The sequence below is a fragment of the Delphinus delphis genome, chromosome 8 (genome assembly GCF_949987515.2).
Source record: "Delphinus delphis chromosome 8, mDelDel1.2, whole genome shotgun sequence".
Classification (NCBI taxonomy): Eukaryota; Metazoa; Chordata; class Mammalia; order Artiodactyla; family Delphinidae; genus Delphinus; species Delphinus delphis.
Genome location: NC_082690.1, coordinates 84,985,579 through 85,007,313, shown reverse-complemented (window position 1 = coordinate 85,007,313; position 21,735 = coordinate 84,985,579). Strand labels below are relative to the sequence as shown.

The 21,735-nt window shown below is 35.7% G+C and overlaps 1 protein-coding gene across 1 annotated transcript in view; it reads left to right on the top strand.

Moving 5' to 3' along the window:
• The window catches only part of CCDC73 (coiled-coil domain containing 73), a 105,520-nt gene that overhangs the window by 68,416 nt on the left and 15,369 nt on the right, over positions 1-21,735 (top strand). The window contains exons 12-13 of the mRNA XM_060018646.2: positions 13,233-13,346; positions 17,654-17,788. Coding sequence (XP_059874629.1) covers positions 13,233-13,346; positions 17,654-17,788 — 249 coding nt within the window. The remainder of the gene's footprint in view (positions 1-13,232; positions 13,347-17,653; positions 17,789-21,735) is intronic.

Genomic DNA, 21,735 nt, shown 5'->3' with positions numbered 1-21,735 from the left:
GTTACATCAGTTATACAAAGACTGCAACTTTCAAATTGCCCTTCATCGGCTCTAAATCCAATGTTTATGTATTGTTGAATTCTACAGGGCCTACAGTAGTCATAAATATATGTAGTCATGTGTTTCTTTGAGTTAGTGATGAAGGTAACTGTGGTTCCAGGATCTTTTAACTATAACTGCCAGTATTTTAGATAATCCAAATGCCTCTCTCTTTTACCAGCCCCATTATTGCCTGAGCCTTGACAGTACATGGAGAAACTAGATTTCATATAGTAAAATTTCAAACGAAGTATTGGCAAGAACAGGTTAGAATTGTCCGCTTTTTAACAGATAAGGACATTAAAAAATAAACAATACCATCTATCATCACTTTCATTTTATAAAAGATAATGTTTTAACACCAAAAGTATATTAAGGATGTAATATCAGATAAAGGACAGTCCTTTACAAGAGAACACACTTGATGACTTTATATTGACATTTTTTGCCATGGACTAGTGAGATTTTTGTCATGGATCAGTACTTGTTTACAGACTGGTGTTGGAGAACCACTGATATATAGTATAACAAAATATTAATGTTTAACTGTTGCTGAGGATTATGCTGCATAGATATCTCAAGTGTTTTCCCGAGGAGCATTCTAATTCCACCTGTACTAAAAGGGATCATTACTCTTCATAATGGCCTACTGTTTTTCAGTGCTCTGCAATCATGCTATCATCTGTCTTATTTTTTTTTAAGTACAATTTGGAGCGTAGAGACCTAAATTCTCATGATAGAGAATATTTTCTACTATGATTTAATCATAGTTTAGTCCAGATAAAAGTATAGTTATGCTGCTATTATCATAGTGTTAGGAAGAATAATTTATTTATTTAGTTTGCTCCTATAGTCATAGTGTTAACATAGTATTAACCAGAATAATTTACTTAGTTTTTGGTATATTAAAGCCTTAACAGGTGGTTTTATTTTGATTTTCCACAATATACATTTTTTCAGAGAGGGTTTTCAGACTTATTAATCCAGATGCAAATAATAGCAAATAACTTCCTGGTAGACTGTAAATTCCATAAAAAGAGTAACATTTTCACTAATAAGAGCCCAAAAGAGTATCTGCCACATAGTAGGAGCTCATTAAATCTTATTAAATTAATGAATGATTAACAATGAGTAAATTCAGACTCTTTGCAAGTTCAAATATTGCTAGGTCAGGGCTTCTGGTTAAACATATCAGATTGAACCTATACATTCCCTTCTATTTCCTTCTGAAACTGCAATAAATGACATTAATAAATCCACAAGGATGAGGAAATAGGGAGAAGAAACGATAAAAATTAAGTTTTAAAAGTGGGAACCATATGGAAAATTAGTAATTTACTTAGCAAATGAGAGAAAGTAGAAACCCAAGTTGAAGATACAGAAATAATCAGGAATTGCAAGCATCATGTGCCTCTAGAAGTAAGGTGCACAACTGAAGCCAAAAACTAGAAGGTCTATATAGGAAGCTGTTGCATATCCAGATTCTTTCCCCTACCCTGCACAAATAGGCACTCCCTGTCTTCTGTTTGGCAGAAGATTGGAGAATTACTTTGGAGAGTTTGAGGAGCAACTGAGGTTTGGGAGATTCAGTAGTGTGCTAGCGGCAACTGGTACCAGGGAGAGCTAGTTGTTAGAGCTGTTGTCATTTTGTAAGTTGGTTCAAATGAGTGGTAGCTTGAGTTGACCATGGTGGGGTTTTTAACACTAATGAAATTGGCAAGTGCTGCAAATCAGGCTTTTTTTTTTTTGAGACCCTATTTACCAGCACAGTACTAAGAGTATTGTATTGAAAACAGTTTGGGAAGTCTAAATACTGAATTCTGAAACCTCCCAGCCTAGTCCTTAAGAGGACAGTTAGCCTTGTAACATCCAGGCAGCAGAATGGAAGATTCCATTATAGGGCAACTAACCTGCTCAAGAGAAGAGACTATAGCTGCTGCAGTTAAGCTCTCCCGATGAAACAACTCAGCCAGATCAGTGCACAGTGAAGCCCACCATTATAGTGACAAAATTTTGTAGTTGACAAAGCTTTCAGCCAGCTTTTTAATATTTCATTGTTAAATATGAACAAGCAGTTAAGGATCACTGGATATTTGAAGAAAGTCTCCAGTGTGAAAAACAAACAAAACAAACAGGGTAATGAAAAAAAACTTGGAGAAGCTAAGAAAATATACTCAGTTAAGAGAAATATATTTATTAATCCACAAAACAGTAATTGAGTTAAAGAAAGAAACATTCCTAGAATAAAAGAGAACCCTTAAAATAAATGTATTAGTAGACATGAAAAAGTACAATGGAAAAGTTGGAAGATAATATCAAGATGATCTGAGAAAGTAGAACCAAAAGACAAGAAGATGAAAAACAGGAAAGGAAGAAAATGAGGGGTCAGTTCAAGAGGTCTGGTGAGTTTCAGAGAGAACAGAGAAGATGGAAGGAGAGCAAGTGACCAAAGAAATAATGCAGGAAAGTAACCCAGAACTGAAGGATCTGAGTTTGTTTTGCCTAACACCAGTGCATATCATTACGAAATTTCATACTACACTTAAAGAGAAGATTATAAAACTCTCGGTGGGAGAAAAAAAAGTAGGTCACATAGGAAGGATCCAAAATGAGAATGGCAACATAATGACTTCAGACTTTTCATTGGCAGCACTGAAGGTAGAAGATAATAGAACCATGCCTTCAGAGGTTCCAAAGCAGAATTGTATGGTATTTAGCCAAAGAAGTTGTTGAGTATTGGTAGAATAAACATATTTTCAGACAAGCAGGGTCTCAAAAATGCCTCCTTTATCAAGAAGTAGTAGAAAGGTTGCTTTATCAAGACAAGGGAGTAAACCAAGAGGAAATCATGGGATCTAGGAAACAGGAGACCCATCACAGAAGAAAAAAGGAAATTTTCAGAGATTACCTGATCAGTGTAGCAGAATGAAAGAGCAATTGGTCCAAATTCTAAGGGAAAGATGGAATGTCTCCAAAACATGGAAACTGAGAAAAAACCTGGCAGTTTCTTTTAGATGGGGGTATAAGTAGGGACAGGAAATGATTGATATATATTAATATAATATACTTTTTAAGAACATAATGCTCTTGGTCATTTATTATTACTAGGATAAAGTCTGTGGTATACTCTCCCATGTCTCCTCTAAACTTTGATTTGTCCATCTTAAAATACAGTGTTATTAATATAAATACTGTAAATATTTATTACAATGTTAAAGTACTAAGCATCTATTAAATACATGCCATTGTAAATATTCAGAGACTGCCCTGTTATTATAATATGTACCTATAAATTAAGATGAAATCATGACTTATATAAAAATATTTGCATTGTCCTAAAGTAGAGGCAGTCAAAATAGGTATTCATTGAGTGCTCTCAAAGTGCATAGTTCTTTATGAGCTAGAGGAGAATCTTCATGTTAAAATTGCAAAATGCTTTTTTTAGATGTTTCCATAATTTTGCATAATTATATCCTTGCATATTGATAATCTGTATAGTAATTGAGAACTCTAAATAGATGGAATACTATGAAGCCTTTATTTTATTTATTTATTTTTTTGCTTTTATTACTTATCTTTATTTGAACAGAAATCTTAAATCTTCAGAGGCTCACAAGTCCACTGTCTACTGTAGTTTCCTCTAGCTTAGAGACTCTCCTTGGTGCTTTGACGTTGTGGGTTCTGCCTTCACGGGTGTGGTGAATCCATGGCTTAACCCCAGCTGCTTTCACTCATAACTGAGTGGTTAGCAAGATCTCATATGGCCCCATCCTGTCCACTTCACAGCCAACTGATCGTCATGTCCTTGCTCTTTCCAGCTTTTGAGGAGGATGAGGTGTTTGGGTTGAATAGGGTCCAGGGGTACTTCAGGTGGATAGGCAGACCTATTGGAAGCACACTTATAAACAGAGGTTGGTATAGTGGCTATAATTTTGACATAATTAGCAATAGTAGGTCCTTTTAAAACATCACTGGATTCTTCTGCCTGAGTAGACACCTGGAAAAGCCTGCCACACAAAATTTCAAAGGGACTTAATTTAAGCTTGCTTCTGGAATCCACTCTAATCCATAACAGGGCAACTGGCAAGGCCTTATCCCAAGTGAAGTTAGTCTCGACATACTTTAGCATTGCTCATTTTTTAAATGTATGATTCATTTTCTCACCTTTTCCTGTTGATTGTAGTCTCAGGATAAATGTAGTTTCTAATCAATACACAACGCTTTAGACACTTGTTGGGTTATGCTAGAGACAGCAGCCGGTCCATTGTCACTTTGAAGGGTGTTAGACGATCCAAATTAGGGAGTAATTTCCATAATGAGGGCTTTAACTATTTCAGAGATTTTTTTCTGTCCAGGTGGGATATGCTTTCACTCATTCCGAAAAAGGTACAAACACTAACAGGGATTTAAAATTTCCTGGGGCTCTGGGAATTTGAGTAAAGTCTATTTTCCATTCCTCAGTGGGGCAAGTTCCTCTGTGTTGAGTTCCCATTTGAGGGGACCTGTCATGCAATTCTGAGTGACTTGCTGGATGACCTTTTGCAGAATAGCCCCCATTGTTATTATTATTTTTTAACATCTTTATTGGAATATAATTGCTTTACAATGGTTTGTTAGTTTCTGCTGTATAACAAGGTGAATCAGCTATACATATACATATCTCCACATCCTCATATCTCCTCCCTCTTGCATCTGCCTACCACCCTCCCTATTGCACCCCTTTAGGTGGACACAAAGCACCAAGCTGATTTCCCTGTGCTATGTGGCTGCTTCCCACTAGCTATCTATTTTACATTTGGTAGTATATATAAGTCTGTGCCACTCTCTCACTTCGTCCCTGCTTACCCTTCTGCCTCCCCGTGTCCTCAAGTCCATTCTCTACGTCTGCATCTTTATTCCTGTCCTGCCCCTAAGTTCTTCAGAACCACTTTTTTTTTTTTTAGATTCCATATATATGTGTTAGCATACAGTATTTGTTTTTCTCTTTCTGACTCACTTAACTCTGTATGACAGACTCTAGGCCCGTCCACCTCACTACAAATAACTCAATTCTGTTTCTTTTTATGGCTGAGTAATATTCCATTGTATATATGTGCCACATCTTCTTTATCCATTCATCTATCGATGGATGCTTAGGTTACTTCCACGTCCTGGTTATTGTAAACAGAACTGCAATGAACATTTTGGTACATGACTCTTTTTGAATTATGGTTTTCTCAGGGTGTATGCCCAGTAGTGGGATTGCTGGGTCATATGGTAGTTCTATTTTTAGTTTTTTAAGGAACCTCCATACTGTTCTCCATAGTAGCTGTATCAATTTACATTCCCACCAACAGTGCAAGAGGGTTCCCTTTTCTCCACAACATCTCCAGCATTTATTGTTTGTAGATTTTTGGATGATGGCCATTCTGACTGGTGTGAGGTGACACCTCAATGTAGTTTTGATTTGCATTTCTCTAATCATTAGTGATGTCGAGCATTCTTTCATGTGTTTGTTGGCAATCTGTATATCTTCTTTGGAGAAATGTCTGTTTAGATCTTCTGCCCATTTTTGGATTGTGTTGTTTGGTTTTTTGATATTGAGCTGCATGAGCTGCTTGTAAATTTTGGAGATTAATCCTTGGTCAGTTTCTTCATTTGCAAATATTTTCTCCCATTCTGAGGGCTGTCTTTTTGTCTTGTTTATGCTTTCCTTTGCTGTGCAAAAGCTTTTAAGTTTCATTAGATCTCATCTGTTTATTTTTGTTTTCATTTCCATTTCTCTTGGAGGTGGGTCAAAAAGGATGATTTATGGCATAGAGTTTTCTGCCTATGTTTTCCTCTAAGAGTTTTATAGTGTCTGGCCTTTCATTTAGGTCTTTAATCCATTTAGAGTTCATTTTTGTGTATGGTGTTAGGGAGTGTTCTAATTTCATTCTTTTACATGCAGCTGTCCAGTTTGCCCAGCACCACTTACTGAAGAGGCTGTCTTTTCTCCATTGTATATTCTTGCCTCCTTTATCAAAGTTAAGGTGACCATATGTGCGTGTGTTTATCTCTGGGCTTTCTATCCTGTTCCATTGATCTATATTTCTGTTTTGTGCCAGTACCATACTGTCTTGATTACTGTAGCTCTGTATGATAGTCTGAAGTCATGGAGCATGATTCCTCCAGCTCCATTTTTCTTTCTCAAGATTGCTTTGGCTACTTGGGGTCTTTTGTATTTCCATACAAATAATGAAATTTTTGGTTCTAGTTCTGTGAAAAATGCCATTGGTAGTTCGAGAGGGATTGCACTGAATCTGCAGATTCCTTTGGGTAGTATAGTCATTTTCACAATGTTGATTCTTCCAATCCAAGAACATGGTATATCTCTCCATCTATTTGTATCATCTTTAATTTCTTTCATCAGTGTCTTATAGTTTTCTGCATACAAGTCTTTTGTCTCCTTAGGTAGGTTTATTCCTAGGTATTTTATTCTTTTTGTTGCAGTGGCAAATGGGAGAGTTTCCTTAATTTCTGTTTCAGATTTTTCATCATTAGTGTTTAGGAATGCAAGAGATTTCTGTGCATTAATTTTGTATCCTGCTACTTTACCAAATTCATTGATTAGCTCTAGTAGTTTTCTAGTAGCATCTTTAGGATTCTCTACGTATAGTATCATGTAATTTGCAAACAGTGACAGCTTTACTTCTTTCCAATTTGGATTCCTTTTATTTCTTTTTCTTCTCTGATTGCTGTGGGTAGACTTCCAAAACTATGTTGAATAATAGTGGTGAGAGTGGACAACCTTGTCTTGTGCCTGATCTTAGAGGAAATGGTTTCAGTTTTTCACCATTGAGAACGTTGTTGGCTGTGGGTTTGTCATATATGGCCTTTATTATGTTGAGGTTAGTTCCCTCTATGCCTACTTTCTGGAGGGTTTGTATCATAAATGGGTGTTGAATTTTGTTGAAAGCTTTTTCTGCATCTATTGAAATGATCATATGGTTTTTCTCCTTCAATTTGTTAATATGGTTTATCACATTGATTGATTTGCGCATACTGAAGAATCCTTGCATTCCTGGGATAAACCCCACTTGATCATGGTGTATGATCCTTTTAATGTGCTTTGGGATTCTGTTTGCTAGTATTTTGTTGAGGATTTTTGCGTCTATGTTCATCAGTGATATTGGCCTGTAGTTTTCTTTTTTTTTTGTGACATCTTTTTCTGGTTTTGCTATCAAGGTGATGGTGGCCTCATAGAATGAGTTTGGGAGTGTTCCTCCCTCTGCTGTATTTTGGAAGAGTTTGAGAAGGATAGGTGTTAGCTCTTCTCTAAATGTTTGATAGAATTCACTTGTGAAGTCATCTATTCCTGAGCTTTTGTTTGTTGGAAGATTTTTAATTACAGTCTCAATTTCAGTGCTTGTGATTGGTCTGTTTATATTTTCTATTTCTTGCTGGTTCAGTCTCGGGAGGTTGTGCTTTTCTAAGAATTTGTCCATTTCTTCCAGATTGTCCATTTTATTGGCATATAGTTGCTTGTAGTAATCTCTCATGATCCTTTGTATTTTTGCAGTGTCGGTTGTTACTTCCCCTTTTTCGTTTCTAATTCTATTGATTTGAGTCTTCTCCCTCTTTTTCTTGATGAGTCTGGCTAATGGTTTATCAATTTTGTTTATCTTCTCAAAGAACCAGCTTTTAGTTTTATTGATCTTTGCTATCATTTCCTTCATTTCTTTTTCATTTATTTCTGATCTGATCTTTATGATTTCTTTCCTTCTGCTAACTTTGGGGTTTTTGGGTTCTTCTTTGACTAATTGCTTTAGATGTAAGGTTGGTTGTTTATTTGAGATGTTTCTTGTTTCTTGAGGTAGGGTTGTGTTGCTATCAGCTTCCCTCCTAGAACTGCTTTTTCTGCATCCCATAGGTTTTGGGTTGTCATGTTTTCATTGTCATTTGTTTCTAGGCATTTTTTGATTTCCTCTTTAATTTCTTCAGTGATCTCTTGGTTATTTAGTAGTGTGTTTATATTTTTTACAGATTTTTTTCCTGTAATTCATATCTAGTCTCATAGCATTATGATCAGAAAAGATACTTGGTACGATTTCAATTTTCTTAAATTTACCAAGGCTTGATTTGTGGCCCAAGATGTGATCTATCCTGGAGAATATTCCATGAGCACTTGAGAAGAAAGTGTATTCTGTTGTTTTTGGATGGACTGTCCTATAAATATCAGTTAAGTCCATCTTGTTTAATGTATCATTTAAAGCTTGTGTTTCCTTATTTATTTTCATTTTGAATGATCTGTCCATTGGTGAAAGTGGGGTGTTAAAGTCCCCTACTATTATTGTGTTAGTGTTGATTTCCCCTTTTATGGCTGTTAACATTTGCCTTATGTATTGAGGTGCTCCTATGTTGGGTGCATAAATATTTACAATTGTTATATCTTCTTCTTGGATTGGTCCCTTGATCATTATGTAGTGTCCTTCTTTGTCTCTTGTAATAATCTTTATTTTAAAGTCCATTTTTTCTGATGAGAATTGCTACTCCAGCTTTCTTTTGATTTCCATTTCCATGGAATATCTTTTTCCATCCCCTCATTTTCAGTCTGTATGTGTGCCTAGGTCTGAAGTGGGTTTCTTGTAGACAGCAGATATATGGGTCTTGTTTTTGTATCCATTCAGCCAGTCTATGTCTTTTGGTTGGAGCATTTAATCCATTTACATTTAAGGTAATTATTGATATGTATGTTCCTATTAGCATTTTCTGAATTGTTTTGGGTTTGTTTTTTTTTTTTTTTTTTGTGGTACGTGGGCCTCTCACTGTTGTGGCCTCTCCCGTTGCGGAGCACAGGCTCCGGACGCGCAGGCTCAGCGGCCATGGCTCACGGGCCCAGCCGCTCCGCGGCATGTGGGATCTTCCCGGACTGGGGCACGAACCCGGGTCCCCTGCATCGGCAGGCGGACTCCCAACCACTGCGCCACCAGGGAAGCCCCCTGTTTTGGGTTTTTATTGTAGGTCTTTTCCTTCTCTTATGTTTCCTGCCTAGAGAAGTTCCTTTAGCATTTTTGTAAAGCTGGTTTGGCAGTGCGGAATTCTGTTAGCTTTTGCTTGTCTGTAGAAGTTTTAATTTCTCTCTCAAATCTGAATGAGATCCTTGCTGGGTAGAGTAATCTTGGTTGTAGGTTTTTCCCTTCATCACTTTAAATATGTCCTGCCACTCCTTTCTGGCTTGCAGAGTTTCTGCTGAAAGATCAGCTGTTAACCTTATGTGGATTCCCTTGTATGTTATTTGTTGCTTTTCCCTTGCTGCTTTTAATATTTTTTCTTTGTATTTAATTTTTGATAGTTTGATTAATATGTGTCTTGGCTTGTTTCTCCTTGGATTTAACCTGTATGGGACTCTCTGTGCTTCCTGGACTTGATTGACTATTTCCTTTCCCATATTAGGGAAGTTTTCAACTATAATCTCTTCAAATATTTTCTCAGCCCCTTTCTTTTTCTCTTCTTCTGGGACCCCTATAATTTGATTGTTGGTGCATTTAATGTTGTCCCAGAGGTCTCTGAGACTGTCCTCAGTTCTTTTCATTCTTTTTTCTTTATTTTGCTCTGCGGTAGTTATTTCCACTATTTTATCTTGCAGGTCACTTATCTGTTCTTCTGCCTCAGTTATTCTGCTATTGATTCCTTCTAGAGAATTTTTAATTTCATTTATTGTGTTGTTCATCATTGTTTGTTTGCTCTTTCGTTCTTCTAGGTCCTTGTTAAACTTTTCCTGTGTTTTCTCCATTCTATATCCAAGATTTTGGGTCATCTTTACTATCATTACTCTGAATTCCTTTTCACATAGACTGCCTATTTCCTCTTCATTTGTTTGGTCTCGTGAGTGTTTACCTTGCTCCTTCATCTGCCATGTGTTTCTCTGTCTTCTCATTTTGCTTTACTTACTGTGGGGTCTCCATTTCGCAGGCTGCAGGTTCGTAGTTCCCATTGTTTTTGGTGTCTGCCCCCAGTCGGTATGGTTCATTCAGTGACTTGTGTAGGCTTCCTGGTGGAGGGTACTGACGCCTGTGTTCTTGTAGATGAAGCTGGATCTTGTCTTTCTGGTTGGCAGGACCGCAGCTGGTGGTGTGTTTTGGGGTTTCTGTGAACTTATTATGATTTTATGCAGCCTCTCTGTAGCTTGCTGGTAGTTGAGTGGAGCTGGGTCTTAGCGTTGAGATGGAGATCTCTGGGAGAGTTTTCGCCATTGATATTATGTGGGGCCAGGAGGTCTCTGGTGGACCAGTGTTCTGAACTCGGCTTTCCCACCTCAGAGGCTCAGACCTGATACCCAGCTAGAGCACCAAGACCCTGTCAGCCACAGGGCTCAGAAGAAAAGGGAGGAAAAAAAAGAAAGAAAGATAGAAAATAATAATAAAATAAAGTTATTAAAATAAAAAAAATTTTAAAAATAAAAAAGTAATAAGGGGCTTCCCTGGTGGCGCAGTGGTTGAGAGTCTGCCTGCCAATGCAAGGGACACCGGTTTGTGCCCTGGTCCAGGAAGATCCCACATGCCACGGAGCAGCTGGGCCCGTGACCCATGGCCGCTGAGCCTGCACGTCCGGAGCCTGTGCTCTGCAACGGGAGAGGCCGCAACAGTGAGAGGCCTGCGTATCGCAAAAAAAAAAAAGAAAAAAAAACTAGTAAAAAAAAAAGAAAGAAAGAAGAGAGCAACCAAACCGAAAAACAAATCCACCAATGATAACAAGAGCTAGAAACTATACTAAAAAAAAGAAAACAAAGAAAAAAGACAGACAGAGCCCTAGGACATATGGTAAAAGCAAAGCTATACAGACAAAATCACACAAAGAAGCATACACGTACACACTTAGAAAAGGGAAAAAAATATATGTATATATATATAAAAGGAAGAGAGCAACCAGATCAATTAACAAATCTACCAATGATAATCTCTAAATACTAAACTAAGATAATCATAAACCAGAAACAAATTAGATGCAGAAAGCAAACCCCAAGTCTACAGTTCCTCCCATAGTCCACCAGTTCAATTTTGGGATGATTCGTTGTCTGTTCAGGTGTTCCTCAAATGCAGGGTACATCAAGTTGATTGTGGAGATTTAATCCGCTGCTCCTGAGGCTGCTGGGAGAACTTTCCCTTTCTCTTCTTTGTTCCCACAGCTCCTGGGGTTCAGCTTTGGATTTGGCCCCGCCTCTGCGTGTGGGTCGCCTGAGGGCATCTGTTAGGGGGCTGTGGGTCCCTCAGGCCAGAGGGAGGGAGGGGTACGGAATACCAGGTGAGCCTGCGAGAGGCCAGCGTGACATTGCAACAGCCTGAGGCGTGCCGTGTGTTCTCCCGGGGAAGTTGTCCCTGGATCACGGGACCCTAGCCGTAGCGGGCTGCACAGGCTCCCGGGACGGGAGGTGTGGAGAGTGACCTGTGCTCGCACACAGGCTTCTTGGTGGCTGCAGCAGCAGCCTTAGTGTTTCATGCCAGTCGCTGGTGTCTGTGCTGATAGCCGCGGCTCGTGCCCGTCTCTGGAGCTCATTTAGGTGGTGCTCTGAGTCCCCTCTCCTCGCGCACACCAAAACAATGGTCTCTTGTCTCTTTGGCAGCTCCAGACTTTTTCCTGGACTCCCTCTCGGCTAGCTGTGGTGCACTAGCCCCCTTCAGGCTGTGGTCACTCAGCCAACCCCGGTCCTATCCCTGGGATCTGACCTCTGATCAGCTCCCAGCCCCCACCCGCCCCAGCGCGTCAGCAGACAAGCCTCTCAGGCTGGTGAGTGCTGGTCGGCACCGACCCTCAGTGTGGGAATCTCTCCACTTTGCCCTCCGCACCCCTGTTGCTGTGCTCTCCTCCGTGGCTCCGAATCTTCCCCCCCACCCCGTCTCCGCCAGTGAAGGGGCTTCGTAGTGTGTGGAAACTTTTCCTCCTTCACAGCTCCCTCCCAGAGGTGCACGTCCCATCCCTATCCTTTAGTCTCTGTTTTTGTTTTTCTTTTGCCCTACCCAGGTACGTGGGGAGTTTCTTGCCTTTTGGGGAAGTCTGAGGTCTTCTGCCAGCATTCAGTAGGTGTTCTGTAGGAACTGTTCTGTAGGTGTATTTTTGATGTATTTGTAGAGAGGAAGGTGATCTCCACGTCTTATTCCTCTGCCATCTTGAAAGTCCCCTAGGCCTATGAAGCCTTTAAAATGAGATAGATCTATATATAATGATATGGAAATTAAGCAAGATACATTATTCATAATTTTAGAAAAGCAGATTGCAGAACAACATGGTATGTATTATGTGGTTTCATCTCTACTGAAAAAGATATATTTTATGTACTTGTATGCTTATAGATAATTTCTGGAAGGATACACAAGAAACTACTAGAGTGGTTACCTCTGGGGAGGAGAGCTGGAAAAACAGTAGAGGAAAACTTTGCCTTTTCTTTCTATCCTTTGTGTGGCTTGGATGTTTACCCTGAATGTACTTAGCTTTAATAACGATAAACAAATGAACATAAAAATTTCAGATATATTAGACATGTAGGGAGAGTTCTTACTATTTGTCCTTTTAGAGAAGTTTACTTGGATTATCAGCAGACACTGAAGAAACCTAATAATATTGGTGACACTGATTTAATTGCTTTTAAACCCTTGTCTTAGAAAACGGTCGTATTTTTACCCTTTAAAGGTTTTTTGGGAACAGGAGAGGGGAGTGTGGTGGTGATTATATAATATGTTAATTTATGAGGTAATAAGTTAATATAGTAAATATTGAAGCTCTACTAAAAAAGTGTTAATTTGAAATTAAAAATTTAAATTGTAGTTAAGAGTTTTCCAGCCAATTAATTTCTGAAATAAACAGATATGGAAAATATGTTCCATGGTAGATAAAAATTTTTAGTAGGGTTAGGCTGGATTGTGCTACATTTCATATTTTTCAGTGCTGTAGTTGATATTACTTTTTCAGTACATTAAAACTTGTGCAGTGAAACTGAATAATGGCAATGTTTTTATACCCTTTTATAGCCATTTCTCTTTCATAACCTCCCCCTATTTCCTGTTAACTAAACTATAAGCACCTTTCTGTTAATTTATGAAAATTATTGTTGAGGTAGCACATCATCACTGATCTGTATGGCACTTTCAGCATGTTAGAAGCAAAGGTCCAAGCAACATAAAACACATCAAAATTCATTAATGTGGTATTGATTATTTTTTGGATAATTAATTTTATTGCAGACCCTTGAAAGAGATAATGAGCTGCAAAGGGAGAAGGTGAAAGAAAATGAAGAAAAGTTCCTTAGTCTTCAAAACAAGCATGAGCAAGCACTAGAAACTTGGAAAAAGCATGTAGGTTTATTAAACAGTAAAATATTAAAATATTTTAAGTAGTAGACATTTAAAATAACTATTAAATGCTAAAAAAAATTGCAAAAATAATATAGGAATAAAGTCCAACACATTGTCTTCTTGTACTTATATTTCCAAGAAGTGAATGTTTTTAAAGCTAAATTTAATAAAATTTTCTGTAATGCTTTTGTGCATGAAAAACCATACATATATGTGTGTATTTATGTATATTTTGTATGACTTTTCATATGTGACAAAAATTAATTTTCACAAAACCATTGATAGTGTTTTAGTAAATGATTATAATAAAGAATTATATAGGTCTTATTGTTAGCTGATCTCTTTAGCTTTCCTCAGCAGTTTTGTTGACTTGTATTAAAGCCATGTTTAGAACATATATACAGTAGTTGGGTTCTATAGTATTAACATTTTATCATGAGAATTGTTATGTTATAAATGTGACTATTGCCTTAAAGCACAACTCTTTATTTTACATTAAATTTTAATTTCAGTGAAGTAGATAATAAAAGTGAAAAGTGATGTAAATTAAAGTTGTGAAATATAAGGTTCACTTTTAAGACTGGTGAACCCCCAAATCGATTACTTTATTATCTATTTTTATTGCCTTCAATTCTTTTAAAAGAACTAAAAAAAATAGAAGGTAATTATTTAAGTGTTTATGAAAGCTATATTTTGGGTAAGTAAGATTATATTTTAAACTATTATACTAATTATAATATATAATTCTAATACTATACTAATATATTTTATAATAATATATATATGCATACTATTCTGTAGATGATTTTGTTTGATATAAATTGTTTTGTAAGTAATTCTTGATTTTTTGATCCATTTGCAGCTAACATGTTCTCTTAATCTGTATTTTGAAGAGATCAAATCTTCACTGATGAATTTGATAAGCGTTACCTAATTCTCAAAAAATATTTTGTAATTAATTGTATCAGAATACTATAAAATGCTTAGTGGCCCCTAAATAGGTAAAGTTTGTCATTAAGCAACAAGCATAGTAATTTTCATTTTAGCTTCAGCTAATCTACCTTGCATCCCAACACTTCCTTCTCATTTCTAAGGCTTAAAAGATCATGGAAATAGTACTGTCAGGATAAGGAAAACTATGAAGTAAAAAGAGAATATAAACTTGAATATGCCAGCCACACCAAAAATAATTAGTTGAGTTAAGAGAAAATTAAGCATTTATTTTTCCTAATGATATTTCAAGTATGTCCCTCTCCCAAGAAAAGGAAGTCAATTGAATTAAGAAAATAAGCATTCAGCTTCACTGGTGAGGCCACAGTCTATAATTTGGATAAAATTGGTTTTGTCTTAGGATTTTTAGCATCTAAAATCATTTCACTTCCATATGATTTCATACTAAACAGAACATAGGTAAATTTCTAAAAAGCTGCTTTGGTTCTATAGGAGTTTTCTTGAATGGGAGGTCAGATCTACTCTTTAATTGTGTTTCTATCTTGATACCAGTTTTTCATCATTCTTGAGTGAAGGAGAATTATAGTGTTGCTACTGAGATTGGATCAAAATGGGTTTCTAAAAATCATTAAAAGATACTGACAAAAATAAGATGAAATCATATATACTGCTGTTTAAAAAAATAAACAGTGAATATTACTAGATAATATATTTAAAACTCATGGAAATGTCTTAAAGAACATGGTATGTGTATCTGTTTTTATTTGGCTAGTTATACAGCCAATGGTTGTGTATAGATAAAAAGATAATAAATGGGGATGTTTAGAAATTATTTAGGGAAAGGGGGTATCACAAAAGGAATTCAATTCACAACATATTTGAGCATCTGTTATGTGTTAGGCACTATTCTAGGTGCTGGATTTTCAAAGATGCCTAAAATACAAAGATTATTAAAGAGCTCACACTCTCAAAAGACAGGTAATTATTAAGTTAACCACAATAGTGTTGAGTGTTTTTAGTAGTGTTAACATTAGTATTAACAAATTACTGTGAAAGCACAAAATAAATCATATTGTTTAACTAGGTTGGAGAAAGTTTTAGAGAAAAGATGACACTAGAATTTGGACTTGAAAGATGAATAGGGTTTCACCAGGCAGAAGGTGCCTGCTTCCTATACTTCCCATTCCACTCTGGGTATTCCATTTAAGAAAGGGAAAAATGATGGAGGCATGAAACTGCATTCTCCAGGATGATGAATAGTCTGATCTAGAATGTGACAGTGGAAATTAGGTTGAGATCACCTTCTGAAGAGTTCTTTACTAAGGAAGTTGAATTTTATTTTATAAGTAATGGGAAGCCATTGAGATTTTTAAAGCAGAAAAGTGACATAGATCTGCATTTTAGAAAAATAACTCTTGCAGCAGTATGGAGAATGGCGTTATGGAAAGAGATTAGTAAGAAGAATGTTGCAAATAATCTAACCACGAGCCTATGAGGTTGTAAATTAGGGCAACAGTAGTGAGAACAGAGAAGAGGGATAGATACAGGAAGCATTTTGGAAGTAGAATTAGCAGGATTACTGACATTTTATGTATAATGGATTTTAGAAGGAAAAGGAGTAAACTATGATTCTGAGATTAATATAATGAGCAGAATAATAATGTCACTAATTGACATAAGGAATGTGAAAGGAGAAGCACCATTTGGTGGATGAAAATGAGTTTAATTTGGGAACTGATGAATTTATGGTGATGGCAGGACATCTGACTTGAAATGTATATCATGCATTTGGAAACGTGAATCTAATCATAGGAGAGAGGTTGGGAGTGAGATATAGATTTAAGACTTATTAGCATAAAAATGAAATTTGAGGGTATGATAAGATCATCTGTGGAAGGAGTGGCAGACTTGAAGAGAAGGCTAAATAAAGAAGAAAGAGCCTTGGGGAACACCAACATTTTGCTAGTGGTTAGTGTGTGTATATTGGGGCAGGAGGGGAGAGGGAGCCTGATAAGAATGGTGAGAAAGGTAGAAGGATAGAGAGAGAGTAGTACCATGAAAATGAAGAAAAGAGGCTATTTCAAGAATAAGTAGTCAACATAGTCGAGCTACAGTGCTGTTAAATGGTGTGAAACTTGGAACAAGTCCTTTGGCTAATTTGCAGGTGATAGCTGAGAAAAATAATCAGTAGAACAATGAAGGCAGAAGTCGGTTGTTAAGGAGTGATGAGAGATTAGAATTTGAAAGTAGTAAGAGTGGACTTTATTTTAAGAAGTAAGAGAGATAGAGTAATTGAGTCAAAGAGAAAAAAGTTAGGAATGTGACAAGAGCATATTTGTGGGCTGAAAACATGCTGGTATAGTGGGAAAGATTGAGACTAGGCAGGAGTGAAGAGATCTTTGCTAGAGCTAAGCTCTAAGGGAGACAGGAGTGACTTCCCTGATGGTCTAGTGGTTAAGACTTCACCTTCCAATGCAGGGGTGCGGGTTCGATATCTGGTCGGGGAGCAGATCCCACATGCCTCGCGGCCAAGAAAAACCAAAACATAAAACAGAAGCAATATTGTAACAGATTCAATAAAGACTTTAAAAATGGTCCACATCAAAAAAATCTTTTAAAAAAGGGGGGGAGGGAGAGACAGGAGAGGATGGGATAGAGAGCACTTGTGGAATTTTTAGTCGTTTAAAATTAAGAGAAACTTTTGTAATATTTTATGACAAAAAGGTATTTTTCTCTTCAATGGAACTTACTTTGTCTTACATTTGAGGTTCCTATGAAGGAGAACCCCCCCAAGAAAAAGATTATGAAATTTTATAGCCAGTAAAAGTATTAGGCTGAAGAGTCAGTTTCTGTTGTACTGCTTAGTGCTCAGTATTCTTCATCTAATTGAGTTAAAATCTGTATATCTAATTTGCAACAAGAAAATAAAACTTTAAGAAAGCAATGAAGTGGTAACTTTTATAGAATTTTTATGATTAAAAATAAATCAATTTTTCATTTGTAACAAGAGGTAGTTTAATGTAGTACTTGAAAGCACAACCCCTAGACTTAGCCTTGGATTTGAATCTTGACTACCACTTTATATCTACCTGATCTTGGGCAAGCTACTTAACCTCTGTGAGCCTCACATTTCTCGCCTGTAAATTGGAGACTAAAAATACCTCATAGGATTTTTATGAGTATGAAATTATGTTTATTAAGTACTCAGCACAATTCAATAAATGGTAGCTTTTAATATTAGTAATTACTTCTGGAATGTTTTCATTTTTTACTATTTCCAAAGACTTGTGTTAATAAAGTATTTTTATACAAAATAAATTTATATACGTGTTCATTTTGGTTAAATGTTATATTAGGTTGAAGAACTTAATGGAGAAATTAATGAGATTAAAAATGAGTTATCATCACTTAAAGAAACTCATACTAAGTTACAAGAACATTATGATGAATTATGCGATCAGAAAAAGTTTGAGGAAGACAAGAAGTTTCAGGTAAAATTCAAGTATGTTGGGGGTATAAGCTCTTAAAGAAATTAGGACCATCACTGATGATTTTCTCCATGCTTCATATTTTCCGTTTCTCAACTTTAAAAAATTAGTATAAGCGTTTAGTCTGTAATACATTTTTAGTTAATTTTTATGTACAATATGACATAAGGATCAAGGGTCTTTTTTTGGACATGAATTTTCAGTTCTAGCACATAACCTTTGTGGAATAGACAATTTTTTCTCCCATTGTGCCTTGGTACTTTCTTTGAAAATCAGTTAACCAAATAAATATATGTGGGTCTATTTCTGCACCCTCTATTATATTCCTTTGATTATATGTCCATCTTTAAGCCAATATAACACTTTCTTTATTAGCGTAACTTTATAAGAAGTCTTAAAATGTGGTAGTATAGGTCCTTCAATTTTGTCCTTTCCCAAAATTGTTTTGGCTATTCTAAGTCCTTTGCGTTTCCATATAACTTTTGGAATCAGTTTGTCAGTTTCTAAAAGAAAAAGTCTCTGGGGTTTGGACTTGGATTGTGTTGAATGTATAGGTTAATTTGCAAAGAATTGACATCATAACATAGAATTCATGAACATGGTATATATCTTTACATTTATTTAGATATTCTTTAATATCCTTCAGAAATGTTTTGTAGTTTTCATTGCATAGGTCTTGCAAGTATTTTGTTAAATTTATCCCAGAATATTTCATATTTTGTGCTCTTACTGTAAATAGTATTTTAAAAATTAATTTTTCTAATTGTTGCTAGTATATAGAATTAAAATTGATTTTTGTACATTGACCTTGTATCTTTTACCTTTTCTTTTTCCTTTTACCTTTTTAATTAACTTATTATAGTAGTAGGGTTTTTTTGGTTGGAGTTTGGAGTTTTCTATATATATGATTATGTCATCTGAGAATTTAAGGCAGATAAATTTTACTTCTTTTTCTGCTCTGTATACATTTTATTTTTTTCCTCAACTTATTGCCCTAGCTAGGACTCTTTAGTACAGTGTTAAATAAAAGTTGTAAGAGTTGACATGCTTGCCTTACTTCTCATCTTAGATGGAGAGTATTTAATCTTTCATCATTTCATATTATGTTAGCCATAGATTTTTTTGTATATGCTCTTTGTCAGATCGAGGAAGTTTCCTTCTATTCCTAGTTCGCTGAGTTTTTATCATGAATGAATTTTTATCATGAGTGGGTATCAAAGTTTGTCAAATGATTTTTCGGTATCTATTGAGATCATATTTTTTTCTTTATTCTGTTAATGTGTCAGTATTAACCAATTAATTACATTAATTAATTTCTAAATTTACCTTGCATTCCTCGGATATGTACTATCCTTTTTATATATGGCTAGATTTGATTTGCTAATGCTATGTTAGGGGTTTTGAATTGATGAGGAATATTGATATGTAGGTTTTGTTTTTTCTTTGCATTCTTTTGGTCTGTTTTTTTGTATCAGAGTAATACTGGCCATATAAATTGAGTTGGAATGTGTTCTCTCCTCCTGAAAGAGTATTGTGTAGAACTGGTGTTACTTACTAAATATTATATACACTTCATTGGTGAAGCTATCTAGGCTTTTTCTTTGTGAGAATATTTTTAATAACAAATTTAGTTTTTAAATTATTTATAGGGCTATTCAGAGTCTCAATTTCTTTTTATGTCAGTGTGCAGAAAATAGTTGACATAGCAGGCCTGTGAAAGGCCTCTGAAAGACCTGCTTGTAAGTTTGGCTCTTGACTGGTACCTGGAACTTTGGATTTGGGGAGGGTTCCCACCACTTTCTAACAGACAGGAATGGCTCACTGGGCCTAAACTAAGTAGTTTACTTTGAACATCTGCTTTCTTTCTGGGAGTCAGGAGTTTTGGCACATGCTAGGCAGAGAGTGACCAGCAACCAAAACACTTTGGGCACTGAGTCTCTAATGAGCTTTCTGGTAGACAACAATTTACATTTGTGATCACAATTCATTGCTGTGGGAATTAAGCATGTCCTATGTGACTCCACTAGAAGACTCTTGAAAGAGGTTTGTACATGGTTTCCTCCAGACTTCACCTCTTGTGCCTTTTCCCTTTGCTGATTTTGCTTTATATTCTTTGCTGTTATAAATCTTAGTCAGGAGTACAACTGTATATTGAGTCGTATGAGTCTTCACAGCAAATCACCAAACCTGGGGGTAGACTTGGAGACCTCCAACACAGTCCATTTTGCTAATTTTTCTTTCAAGGAACTTGTTCTTTTCATCTAACTTGTCAATTTATTGGTTATTGGCCTTTCTTCATTTCTAATATAAGCATTTAAAGCTATTAATTTTCCACTAAGCACTGCTTTAGCTTCATTCTACAAATTCTGATGTGTTGTGTTTTCATTCTTATTCAGTTGAACATATTTTAAAATTTCTCTTGTGAGCTCTTCCTTGACCCATGAATATGAGTTTGACCTATAAGCATGCTGTTTAATTTCCAAATATTTGAGAATTTTCCAAATATATTTCTGTTAATGACTTCAAAGTTAAGTAAGACTTTTATCATTTTAAATATATTAAGACTTGGTTTTTTGCCAAGTATATTGTCTATCTTGGCAAATATTTCATGTACCCTTGAAAAGAATGTGTATTCTGTTGTTGACTGGTAGAATGTTTTTATAAATGTCAGGTCAGTTTGGTTGATAATGTTGTTCAAGTCTTCTCTATCCTTACTGATTTTTTTGTGTACTTGTTCTATCAATTAGTGGGAAATCTTTAATTATAACTGTGAATTTGTATTTCTCTTTTCAGTTCTGTCAGTTTTTGCTTCATGTGTGTTTAAGCCCTGTTATTAGGTGTATACACAGTTATAGTTATGATGACTTCCCGATTAATTGACCTTTTTATCATTATGAAATGTCCATCCCTATCCTAATAATATTATTCTGTCTGATATTAATATAGCTGTTCCATCTTTTATGATTAGTGTTTGCTTTTTTCACCTTACTTGTGTATGAGGGGTAGACCTCACACAGCAAGACATTTTTGAGCTGAGTTGTTAAAAATAACTAAGAATTTTCCAGATAGAGATTTAAATTAGATGGAATAAAGTGAGCAAAGAATCAGAAAAGTGAAATATTGTTATTCAATATGTAAACTAGGTGTTGGTTAGCAAGGCAGTAAGTAGCAGGATAAGAGGTTGAAAAGATAGGCAGAAGACTGACTGTAGAGGGCTATATAGTCCATTCATAGAAATTTGTTCTTGACACTACCATTTGGGGGCTTTTAAACAAGGGGTAAAGTGCTTAGATTACTTTTTTGAAATGTCATTTTGGTGATGATGTGGGTAGACAGTGGGACAAAGCTAAAGGCATGCATTCCAACTTGGAGAATACTGTAATAGTCCAGGCCAGAGATATTGATTGTCATTTTAATATTCATAGCTATAACATAGCTTGAGAGCTATAAATAGCAAGTAATTCCTACATCTGATTGATTATAGAAATGAATATAGACTTGCATTCATAAAAAGTTGATCAGCATTCATTCACTTTCATACTGAAAATAACGTATTCAATCAGATTATAAATCATGTTTTTATTTTAAGAAATGTAGACGATATAGATACTTTAAAATAAGAAAGTGAAGATCACCCATAACCCCACCATCCAGAAATAGTGATTGTTAAAATTATGGTATATGACTTCCAGAGTTTTTCTATGTGTGTGTTTGTATAGAAACAGACACACATAGGTATTCATATATATGCATTTTTTAAAAACTAAAATAAATCATACTTTCTCTGATGTTTTGTAGACCACTTTTATTTAGAATTTTCTTTTATTGTGGTAAAAAATATATAACATAAAATTTGCCATTTTAAAGTGGTTAAACTTAAAATTACAATTCAGTTGTACTAATTATGATTTAGTGGAATTAATTACAACTACAATGTTTTGAAATCATCA